General features: G+C 32.5%; 1 protein-coding gene across 13 annotated transcripts in view; it reads right to left on the minus strand.

Moving 5' to 3' along the window:
- Positions 1-13,346, minus strand: part of RALGAPA1 (Ral GTPase activating protein catalytic subunit alpha 1) — a 242,244-nt gene that overhangs the window by 29,642 nt on the left and 199,256 nt on the right. For all 13 annotated transcript variants that reach the window (XM_072838277.1, XM_072838278.1, XM_072838267.1 and 10 more), the window contains 2 exons: positions 2,284-2,442; positions 455-582 (listed from right to left, as the gene is read on the minus strand). In XM_072838277.1, coding sequence (XP_072694378.1) covers positions 455-582; positions 2,284-2,442 — 287 coding nt within the window. The remainder of the gene's footprint in view (positions 1-454; positions 583-2,283; positions 2,443-13,346) is intronic.

Raw genomic sequence — 13,346 nt, forward strand, 5'->3', positions numbered from 1 at the left:
TATTCATCATCCTTCAGTATTTAATCCTCATATTTCTCCTAAGTATTTCCTGACACCACTATCCCTCTTCCAGCTGAGAGGCTGCTTGTCATTATACATCCGGAACACTGTACATAACTCTGTTACCACATATACACTAAAAACAGTATATTTCCTCAACTAGATTGAATACTTTATGATGACTGGTTATTTCTATACATTTAGAGTATAGTACCTCGCAGTACTCTAGAGTATTAAAGTACCCCTGATGGGGCCCTAATAATTAACCAAAAGATAAGCACTCATTAGTAGTGTATAAAAGAAAATACATCACTCAAATATAACTGCTCAAATACTAGGGAGGAACTCTATCATCTATATATCAATAAACACAAATTCACCTAACACATAAGAAATACCTACCTTGGAAAGTAGACATGTATTAGAGAAGAAACCATAATGTTGAAAAGGATACAAGTTTTGATACAATGGAATCAGAGATTTCAGAGCACGGCTTGCATTTATAGCTGTTGCTCGAACCATAATGGGTAGGACCTTTCCATTCACAATAGCGCCATCAAAAAGTGGACCAAAGAAAGGAACCTGGTTGAGAATTTAGAACATAATTTTATATTCATATTGGAGAAAGATTAAAAATTAAAATAATCAAGACACTGTACACAAAAATGGTTTTACTTCCTCTTTAGTTTTTCCTTCAGGAGAAATAGTATTCAAACTAATTTCTTCTCCATGATTCACACTTAAAAAACAAAAAATGCTGAAGGTCTATAGAGTTTCCCATTCAAAAGAACTTTGCTTCATTTAATTGACTAAATAATTCATATTCTCTGACAGTTTTCAAATTTTCGTAGCCTCAATTGTACACAAAAATCTAACACTGGAAATAAATTCCTTCTCCTCCACTGCATAAATTTAGTAAAGATAATACATTCTTATAGGCAGCAAGTTAGTTTTTCATTATTTTTGTGTGATGCCAGTTCTACTTCAGAACCTAAGAGACATTTATTAGAAAATATCTATGCTTTGATATTTGTCATTTCTACCAGATGACTGACAGTTTCAAAGTTATTCTATTTGCATATGGTTGGGACAAATGACAGCTGAAGGCAAGGATGGGAGCTGTGGATAATATAGAATACAGTAAATATTTCAGGCTTTGTGGCCATATATTGTCCCTGATATGTATTTTTTAAATTTTTAAGAAAGATTTTATTTATTTATTTGACACAGATTGAGAGAAAGAAAGCGCACCAGCAGGGGGAGTGGCAGAGGGAGAGGAGAAGCAGACTCCTCCCCCTCTACCCTTCCCCCTGCTGAGCAGGCAACCTAACATTGGTCTTGATCCCAGGACCCTGAGATCATGATCTGAGTTGCAGGCAGATGCCTAACTGAATGAGCCACTTAGGCAACCCATCTTCTTTGATTTTTAAAAAAGAAAAACTGGGGGCGGGGAGGGGGGGGGGAGATCACTGAAAACAAAACAAAAACAAAAACAAAAGAACAAGGAGAAAAAAACTCATTAAAAATGTAAAATCCATTATTGGCCTGTAGGCTATACAAAAATAGAAGTGGGCCATAGTTTGCTGACCTCTGGTTTAGATAAACCCTAAACAATCTGACTATAAATTTAAATTCACATATGGGAAACTTAGTACAATTCAAGAAATTCTAAAGATTCATGATCAACTGTCAAAAAATACGTTTTCCAAAAATTCAAAAAGTATTCAATTAAAAAAAGAAAGACCCCAAAACACTACCATACTTTTTTAATATTATTTTGAAAGAAAAGACTTCTGCAACTGTGTTTCAACCCTATGCTATAAGAGATCCAACTAGAACAACTTTTTTTTTTTTTGACTTTGTAGAACTTTCATTTATTAAGGAACATGACTAAATAATCATGACATCCTTAGTAAGATATATCAACTAAAAACACAGGAATCTTACATTCCTATCCTAAAGGGAGTGATTTCTTCTTATTGCATATTTTAGGAAACTATTATCATCCTCTTAATAAAAGGTAATCCTTTTGTGAGCATAGTAGAGAGGAATTTCTATTCTGGTATCACCTTAGCCTTCTCCCATTTGAACACAGTTTCTTTGCTATTTTTCCAGTTTTAGCTCCTTCTGAACTAGACTTAGACAATTTACATAGTTTCCAGAGTCTGTGTCTCATTTCTGTTTTTACAACCTGATATGCCTAGTTTAATTCTTCTGAAAGGAGAAACTCACAAACCCATAAAGAGCTCAAAATATATGAAGTGTAGGATAAGGAGTTCTTACCTCTGGTTTTTTCATTATTTGAATACTGAACATATGATTTTTCATTGGATATATTATAATAAGGACATCACCAAATTCTGTAGGAATAATTCCTCTCCTGTAGTCTCTAGTATGCTCTGACCAAACAATGTGTACTTCATCATTTCCCAAATGTCTCAACTGGAAAACCAAGAAAATAGTTGATAGTGCTTTAGAAAAAAGATATAGCTTTTCATACAGTTACTGACAACATACTATAAAAAGATTAAAAAGTAAAGAAATTAAAAAAACTCATGAATTTCCTTTGATCATTTTTCACATGCAACACAAACATTCAAAATATTTGGAGACACTGCAGGAGAAAATTTTCAGCTGTCTCCTGTCAATGAGAAGCAGAGAATAAAAAATATTCACATACAGCATAGACACTCAACTAGTAACCATACTAGTTTCCCACTACCAAACCTTTTAAAAGATTGTTTAAATGTTTAAAAAAAAATGAGCAATACAAGATTCTTCTTTTTTCTAACCACTCTTTCAAAGGGCTAATGAGCAGTAAAATTGCCTAAAGAAGGCAACAGGAAGAGAAGGGAAAAAGAAATAGATAATTCATAAACTGGGTAAATAATCTATTAAGTAAGAGGAAGTTGATTGTATATGGTTCAACAGGTTTTTTTCCAGGGTTTGCCTATGAAATGTTGTGTATAAAATTCTGGCAAACAGACTTCTTAAAATGTGTTAGACTCTCAAGATATTGTTTAAATATATTTTGTGCTGCTTACAAAGGTGCTTCTGGCAATCAGAAAGAGTTAACATTATGATAATTAAAATTATAAAAATTTAAAACATCCAAAAGTTGGATTTCTAAGTTACTAAAAAATGAATACATTACCCATTAGTAATGAGTTTCAATAAATTGTAAAGTTTTCTTCACAGAAATTATCATATAAACATGTATTTTAATATAAAATTTGGTTATCTTAGTAGATTAATTGATTCTGTCACTACAAACACTTGAGTCCATTTTTGGTGCTTATCTCACATGGGTTTCTTTACTACTTTCAGATAAATTGACATACTGTATGTGTGACACATTGAAGGTTTAGAAGCTTTGGAGGAGAGAACTAGGATAAATGCCATCAATATTTTCTGTATGAGCTAACATACAAGCAATTTTTAAAGTATGTAATCTACTTGGCTTTAAGACCACAGAGTAGGAAAAAAGTTAAATGTGTCATTTCAACCAATAAACAAGAAGTCTAATTAATGAAAGGCTCTCTTCTGTTATCCTTAACCCTGAAATTGTTTTAAAAAATTTTTAAAGTAAGCTTTACACCCAATGTGGGGCTCGAATTTATGAGCCAGAGATCAAGAGTTGCACACTCTACCAAATGAGCCAGCCAGGTACCCCATTACCCTGGAGTTCTTAACTTGGGCTCATGGGGTGTGAATATTGAAAATTATGTGTAAAATTTTATTTGTGTATTTTTCAGAGGAGAGAGTCTATCAAATAGGAATACATAACAAAGAAAGCCAAGAACCAGTGTGCTAATGTCCCTCATGGCAGGCTATCTAGAAAATCTTAATCACAATGAATGTCATTAAAGTATCTGAAAACACGAGGCAAATTCCTGAACTTTAACATTATATTCCTAAGCAAGAAATGCCCCCTCAGACACTTCAAAGTTTTGTAAGACAGGACTCAGGTTAAATCTAGGGAATAGAATCTATTATTTTAGAAATACAGTATACAAATATTTATTTTCTTTTAAGGAGACTTTTTTTCAGTTTTAAGCATATTAATTTTTTTTTCTTTTTTGGAAACCATAGACATACTTATTGTTCCTACTGTATGATGTTAGGCCTAACTATCAAAATATTGTTTAAATTTTAATTGTCAAAAAAAAAATAAATTTTAATTGTCATTATTTACACCAAACCACACACATGTGTAGATACACACACCCCTTGAATGATATACATTTAAAATTTAGTACTTGAGCTCTGGGACATTTTTAAAAACCAAATGGATTACACAACTTAGAAGAGCCATGGCTCTATAATTTCATTTTTTAATCAAAATACTTTAAAAATATCCTTCCTATACAACCATCCCCATGTGTCAGCTTCCCTAATAGGTTTATGTTAACTGAATACAAAAGAAATGTGAAATAAATTTAACCAGGAGGGATGATCCAATCTAATTTTGATACATTAATGTCATATGCTGTACATGTTACAATAGCAGCCAGATCTAATACTAAGCTCCAGGCTATACTGAGATTTCCAAATGGCAGATTGTTCTAAGTGATATCAAGTATAATTGAAGTAATAAACGATAGTAAAAGCTGAGCACACTGTCAGGAAGAATTTAAGTATTTACTTTTTAAAATTAAATGAGTTAGGTTAGGAAAGACAAGACAACTGAAATAATGCAGGTCTCAATTTACAGAAAATTCCTTTTATTTATCTGCTACATTAACCCTTGAACTCTTGCCAAAGCTATCTATAATTTCTAGTGTCCACTTATCTAAAGAAATGAGAGAAAAGGGCAACTAAAGTTTTATCTTATAACCCAGCTTGTCTTCAAATATCTACCACAGAGTATTAAAAGTCTGTTATAGAAGTTTAATGGAAAAAAACAATATATTTTTACTAAGATGCTGTAATACAGATACTTGTGGCAAAGAACCACACATATAACAAAGTCATTCTAAATATGTTCAAGCATTCTGAAGGGAAAGCTTCAAGAACATCCTTATCATTTTTGAAAGAGTAATTATGTTGTTCTGATTAGGCATGTTTTTGTAACCTTAGGTCTTTAAAACCTGCTATATAATAAACACAAAGTGAGAAACTGCTAATCACTGCTATGCATTATCTTAGGAATTTTTGAAAGATTACTGAAAGAATGAATTTTGAGTAGTAACAGAAATTAAGAAAAATTTCAGTAGTATGTTTAACATATTTAACATAAATATATATAATATTTCATGTTTATTATTTCATGTTTATCTTTTATGGACTTACAAGTGTACTGTGTATAACTCTCCAGGTTTTTCTATACTCTGAGGACTCTCAAAGAATTCCTACCTATATGTTTTTGTACCCAGATGCCAGTCACTTCTGAAATGGAGTACAAGACTTTGGGATAAATCTGTTAAAATGATTGGCAACCAAACGATTCTTCCAACTCTTCAAATGCTGCTGAAATAATTTTATTTCAGGGTATATAATATAGGCTGAGATTATCCATAATCAGTTCATAAAGATAAAGTACTTAAATGAAATTCAACATGTGTAAAACTGAAGTCCTCAATACACTATAGAATATCAGCATTGGAAGAGACCCTAAAGCTCTGATTTCCCACTGCAGTATCCCTGACAAGTAATCCTGCTTCTGTCTGAATACTTCTAGTTGGGAATTTACACCTTCATGAACCAGCTCATTCATTTTTAAAGAGCTACAATCAAAATATTCTTTATACTGAGCTAAAATTTGCTTCCGAAAGCTAGTTCTTCTAATATGACCAAGTAAATCCAGTCTATATTCTATATATTATGTTTCCAGATATTTGAAGAATGGCCTAATATACATCTCAATTATTTCTTTTCCATGTTAAATGTGTCCTTAGTTCCTACTCTTTAGCTTACAAATCTGTTCATTATCCTGTATTATTACCTCAGTTTACTGATGTTTCTATTAAATTGTGGTATCCGGAATTGAACATATTATTAATATATGCTCTAATACAATCAGTCAACAAAGGATCACTTCCTTGTTCTGTTAACTAAATTATTTTTTACATTTTTATAGAGTTGGCTCAAATAGAAGTTGTAGTCAATTCAAACTCTTAAGTCTTGTTATTACAAAGTTCTAAGCAAGTAAAACTGACTGCTGGAACTAAAGGGAGATTTTCATATTTATTCTTATCAAATTTCACCTTGCCAGTTTCAGATTATCTTTAAACCTATCAAAGTCTTCTGTTAGCCTGACTCTGCTATTCAATGTGTTGGCAGTATCTTTTCCCAGATTTGGGTTACCCTTATATTCAATTTCTTATGTGTCTTCATTAGATTTTGGATTAAAATGTCAAGTGGGACAAGTCTGGGTAACAAAGAGCCTTATACAGCAAGTCATCATGAATGTTCCTCCTAGTTGGAATAATAGCCAACATTTATTAAATTCTTACTCTTCTAAGTGCCTTGGCATAATTTAGTTTTAACAACAATGTTACAGAGTAAGTACAATTATTATTACCCCTGTTTTTACAGGTGAGGAATTGAAGCTTAAAAAGATAAATTAACCTGCCTAATGTCACATGACTAGTAAGTGGCAGAGTTAGAAATGAAGCCGAGGCAGTCTAATTTCAGAAACCATACTTTAACCACCTTCCTATATGTCTCTTTAATAATTAATTTATGTCTCTAGGTAAGATTATATAACCAGTCATGAATATACTTACTGAACTATTTTTAAGACCACATTTCTTCAACTTGTTCACAACAAACAACTTAGCTAAATGCTTTATACTGTCTATGGCCTTCCCTGATCTAGCAATCCTATTAAAACAAATTAAGTTACTTTGATGTGATTTGTTATGGTGAACTCATGGTGGTTCCTAGTGATCACTACTTCATTACCTAAGTGCTCAGAAACCATCTGTTGAATAATCCTATTTTGTCAAGTATTGACATGGAGCTCATGAATATTAGTAATTTTTGTAGTTAGTAACTGTTCCACACTCTTTCATGAAAATCAGATGTTTGTCTATCTTAAGACTGTGTTTTCATTTTCCATGATTATCAGAGATTACATTCAATTCTAGATTTCCTCAATGCCTCAAAATATCATTGATCTGGAGCTGGAGACTAGATTTCATATTTAGTAACTACACCACCATCAGCTTACTCTCTGACTTCCCCATTTCTGTTAAAAGGACCAAATGACTAATTATAATTACTGAGGGTCAAAATCTGGAAGTCTTCAATTTCTGTTGTCCTTACAATATCTTCTAAGGAGGTCTTCACTTAAAAAAAAAAAAAAAAAAAAAAAAAAAAAAAGAACATTTGTTTCTTTTCTTTCCTTCCTATTCCCTCTCCTGTTGCCTTAGGTCATGTTAGTCCTCCTACATACCTGAAGTAGTTCATGAGTTCTTAAAAAGCCTTTCCCCCTCCTATCCACTTTTCTCCATACATTAGCAAATACTGAAACCTGACTAAATGTGTTGTGCTGCCTAGAGTGTAGATACGATGGTGAAAAAAACCCCAAACAAACCAGACATAGTCTCTGCTCTCACAAAGCTTCAAGTCCAGTGGAGGAGACGGAGTAAAATAATTAATAAATAATTAATGAGACAGATAATCCTCTAAATATACTTCTCTGGATGCAAATAACAAAGAAAAGTGATGTATAATGGTACTTGAAGAATGCAGAGAAGTTAATTAAGTTAGGCAATTTATGAGATAGTGGTATACCTGTAGAAACTGAAACTAAGTAATACTGCCTCAAGCACTCATTCTTTCCCTCATCTTCCAAACACCCACATGTAGCAAAAGAGAAACTATCAAATACTCTTCAATCATGTTATTGATTTTAGGTTCATAGGTTTAGGATTATGCATATTTTCATATGTCCACTTGCTGTCTGGATCATTCATTTTTAGTAATTAACTAAAGCTTCTTAAATAGGCATGGTGTTTAGGATATAATTACCTTAACGGGGTGGGCACTCAATACAAACTGCTAAGTATTAAAAAGATAGCTTGAAAATGCTATTGAATTGTGTGATTTATGTGTAGAAGATGTGTTTGAGAAGACCGTAGCTTGAAAACTGGTTTAAAATGTTTCACCAACCAACTGAAAAAAAGGGAAAATCCCTACTGGACTTGACTTCTAGTATAATCAAAAGCCTGGTATGAAATTTTCCTTTAAAATATTTTCCATCACAGAAACTCAAAAAAACAAAGCTATTATATTGGGAAATTTTTGGAATCTGAAGTTTTAGAGAAGGAGAAGCAACAGTTTTTAGACATGTGGGATGACTTCTTTTTTGGTTAGACTTAGACCTAAATGAGAACTTTAACAGTTCTTGGAAGAACACCAGAGGGGGTTCAAGTCTATATGCTTGTTGTGTTGAAGAAATGGAGAAACACAGATGGGAAAGAAAAAGGATGACAGAAGAAAGAGACTTAAGAAAGGGCTCAGAGAAAGAACTAGAGTAAGACATGATCAGGTTAAGTCTAGTTATAGTATCGCAGTACTTATCCAGGTAACTTTTTTGTTATTACATAGCACACAGCATGAAAAAAGAATTATCTGCAATTACGGTATCCATTTAAAGATTCCACTTCGATGGTGACCAGAGGTATAAGTGCTATAAAGAGTATAAAATAGGGTAATGTGGTAGTGTTGCTGGGTGAAGGGGATTCTTTTAGCTAGGATGGTTTGGAAAGGTCTGAGAAACTGTCATGTGAATCTGAGAACAGAACAATGAGAATGAAAAAGCCTGATGATGTAGAGAAAGAGCATTTCAAATGGAAAGAACAGTAAGTGTACAGCCTCTGAGATGGGAATAAGCTTGACAAGCTGGCAGGTTAGGATGATAGCCAGTGAGGCTAGATTGTGCTAAATGAAAAGTAACAGATGAGATGAGATCAGAGAGATAGGCAGGCAGGTGGCCAAATTATAGGGCATTGAAGGCTATAGTGAAGAATTAGAACTTTATTCCACATACAATAGAAACCTACTGCTATAGCATCCAAATCATACCATTTGCAATGGTGAGATAAATTTACTCTGAACCACTTATTTTCCAGTTTCTTTATCCTCTATTCTTTTTAATTTTTTTTAAGATTTTATTTATTTATTCATGAGAGACACAGAAAGAGAGGCAGAGACATAAGCAGAGGGAGAAGTAGGCTCCCTGTGGGAAACCTAATGAGGAACTCGATCCCAGGACCCGGGGATCACGACCTGAGCCAAAGACAAATGCTCAACCACTCAGCCACCCAGGTGCTCCTATCCTCTATTCTTATCATAAAAGTATATTTACAGAAATTGGGGTTAAGGACAGAGTCTAAGATATTAAAATAGAATTATATTATGTAAGGCTGTTACTTTGGGATTAAAACTATAATTCCATTTATTAATCAATTATACTAACTACACTTTTACTAAAATAATGAAAATTTTATTATTATTTCTTAAATTTGTTTTTGAATTCATTTTCCAGACTATATTTAGCATAAAAGTTCTTTGGAAAGTAGAATATATTTCAATTTTATTTATAGACAAAATAAAAATAGATTTAAAATTAAAATCAGACCAATTAGGTCAATTAAAGCTCGTGTATTTGGGAAACTATTGTGACCAAATTACAAAACAGAAAATGAAGTGCTATTACACTAACAATATTTCAGAGGAAACTGACTTAAGTGCCTCTTTCTCTTCTTTTGGGGGGGTGAAGGAAATGATAGACTGGAGACTCTAAGTGGATTACAATAATCTCAACTTGATCTTCATAAAAGTTCTAAAAGGGTGATTCAGCTACTTATGAAGCAGAGTATCACTAAGTGGCCAGAACAAGGAGACCAAAGAAACGAGACAAGCTCCTCTGAACACTTTATACTAATGCTTGCAGTATGTTTGATATTTAAGAGTAAACAAAATAAACTCAGTTAAGTGATTTTTTTTTCCCATCAATCTTCCGCAGATAATTTATAGAACAGATAGCTTTGTCTAGGGTTATATGAGGATTTTTGATATGGTAGTATAATATTTCTAAGAGAGTTCTTTGTTCAACTGAATGTTTGATTCTTTTGTTCAAAAAGTAGATTCTATGTTCTAAAAATTCTGCTGCTATTGTCTTGAGCCTGAAAAAGCTTCTCTTCACAAGAAATAAAACACTATACTTAAACAGGTTCAAGGATATTTACCTCTCATTCTGAGAAAATAAAATGCTTAAAAATAATTTACAAAATCACCATATTTTAAATAAAAAGTGAGAACTAAAATTAGTTTCTATAAAATAGATATAAATGATTTTCTTCTATCAAGTTTAAAACAAAGAATCAGAGTCATAAATAATTCTAGCTTGCCAGAGGCACAGCTATTTCTTTATACTGACTGTGGACTACCTAATTTAATTAGAGGTATTAAACTCCATGTTGAGGTCAACGAGCCTTACTTCCTCCAATATTACACTTCAACCAGTGCTCATTAATGTGTCTACTGAATGGATTAACACACCTAAAGATATATCTACAGAGGAAAGGGGACAACCTAATGATATCCAATTGTTCATTTGTAATAGGACACATGTTCTAGGCCTCAACTTATTACCACTAATGTGGAATTTATTAAATTCAGGAGAAAAAATACCAATACAGAAAGTGATTTTTTTATTAAGGAGAACTGGTATAAGACAACTGGTTTCCACGATTACGTTTAAATATTTAACCTTTTATTAAAAAGAAATTGATACTATAATAGAGCTAAAATGTAAGCCCGTTAGAAAAATCTTACGTAACTAGGACTCTGAAGAGCAGATTAAGGGCAACATTCATAGTGAATTGGGAAATGAAAAACTCAGTATAAAGAGAAAAGTAAATGATAAGGGTTTCTTTTTTTCCTCCTATAAAAAGAGGGTTTAGAATAGTTATACTGAATTATGAGACCAGGTATATTTTCCCTTTCTACTGGATTAAAAGATATGTTGCCTCATTTAGTCCCAATCTGATACAGGTATTATTTAAACTGATTTAAACTACTTGAGAACTATACCTTCCAAAATGATGTTGCTTTATTACAAATTGTTTATAATTTTGATGGACTTCACTTTCATAAGGTAGGTCCTATACATGTGAAAGCAATGACATTGCTTTCTTGCTAAAACAAACCGGGATCCCTGGGTGGCACAGCGGTTTGGCGCCTGCCTTTGGCCCAGGGCGCGATTCTGGAGACCCAGGATCGAATCCCACATCGGGCTCCCGGTGCATGGAGCCTGCTTCTCCCTCTGCCTATGTCTCTGCCTCTCTCTCTCTCTCTGTGACTATCATTAAAAAAAAAAAAAAAAAAAAAAAAAATTAAAACAAATCAAGCCTTTATATTGCTTTAAGTAAAAGAGTCCATTTAATTATGGCAATTTTCTTCAATAAAACAGGCATGAAAAAGAAACACCCCCCCCAAAAAAAAGAAAACCCAACAGGTATAATTATTATAACTGAAATAATATGCATGCTTGCATTACAAAAATTTTAAAAATTACAAACATGCTTACATTTGAAAAAGTCACAATACTCCTGGCGTCTCAATATTAAACAATTGGAATATTATGCCATGTAACTGTGTCCTTTCTCCTTACTAAATAATTGGAAAAAATACCAGCACTTTTCCAGTTGGTAAATTACCAAAAATTTTAAATTTAGAATTAGTTTAAAAGAAAAAAAAGTCAAAAGTTTTCTTAGGGTGTGATGTCACCAAACTGGTGCACCAAGGAAGCTCCAAGCTTTTAGTCCTCCACAGAAACACTGAAAAAACATGATCTTATATACAGAAACCTCTGATTCCACAGAAACACTGTTAGAGCTAATACGTGAATTCAATAAAGTTGCAAGATACAGAATTAACACCTGAAAATCAGTTGCATTTCTATATACTAACAGTGAACAAAACAAAAGGAGATTACAATAATTCCATTTACAATTGCATAAAAAAATAAAACAATGGAAAACTTAACTGAGGAGGAAAAAGACTCATGTACTGAAAACTATGAAACAGAGCTGAAAGAATTTTAAAGATTATAGAAGAGAATGGAAAGATATCCCATGTTCATGGAATGGAAAACTTAATATTGTTAAGATGACGATATTACCCAAACTGATATAAAAATTCAATGCAATCTCTATCAAAATCCCAAAAAGTTTCTTGGCAGAAATAGAAAACTCATCCTAAAGTTCATCTGAACTCTCAAAAGAACTTGAATAGTAAAAATGACACAGAAAAAAACAAAACAAAACAAAACCCAGAATAACGTTGTAGGACTCACATTACTTGAGTTCAAAACGTACTATAAAGCTATAGTAATAAAAGCATTTAATTAAAGTAAAAAACCCACTAGGCATTTAGACCAAAGGAAAATTATAATATAGAGTCCAGAAAAAAAAACCCTTGCATAGAAAGCCAACTGATTTTTGACAAGAGTGCCAAGATCATTCAATGAGAGAAAGTGCAATCTTTTTAACAAATAGTGACTGGAAAACTAGATTATCACATGCAAAAGAATGAAGTCAGATCTTTATCTCACACTATATACAAACATTACTGTCCCAATCTGATACAGAAAGAAAATGGATTCAGAAATTAAATGTAAAAGCTAAAACTATAAAATCTTAGAGGAAAACATATGAGAAAATCTTTATGACATCAGATTTGGCAGTGATTTATAGAATGGACACCAAAAGCAGAGGCAACAAAATAAAAAATAAATTGGACTCCATCAAAATTAAAACTTTTGTGCATCAAAGGACACTATCAAGAGAGTGAAGACAAGCCACAAAATGGGAGAAAATATTTGCAAGTCGTATATTAGATAAGGGATTAACATCTACAATATACAAAGAACTATACTTCAATAACAAAGATGTAAACAACCTAATTAAAAATGAGTTAAAGATGGAACAGACATTTCTCCAAAGAAGATATACCAATGCCAATAAGCAGTGAAAAGATACACATCACTAGTCATTTGCATTTCTAATTCAAAACCACAATGAAATACCATTATGCATCTATTAGAATAGCTACATTTGTTTTTAATGGAAAATAACAAGTGTTGGCAAGGATATGCAAAAATTGGAACCCTTGTGCATTCATGGCAGAAATGTAAAACTGGCACAGTAACTGTGGAAAATAGTTTGACAGTTCCTCAGAAAGCTAAACATATGATTTCCATTATTACCCAGGAATTTCACTCATAGGTATATATCTAAAAGAACTGAAAACAGGGATTCAAACAAATACATGACAATGTTCACTGCAGCAATAGCCAGAAAGTAAAAACAACACAATGTCAGATGAATAAA

Source organism: Canis lupus, chromosome 9, assembly GCF_048164855.1.
Source record: "Canis lupus baileyi chromosome 9, mCanLup2.hap1, whole genome shotgun sequence".
NCBI lineage: Eukaryota > Metazoa > Chordata > Mammalia > Carnivora > Canidae > Canis > Canis lupus.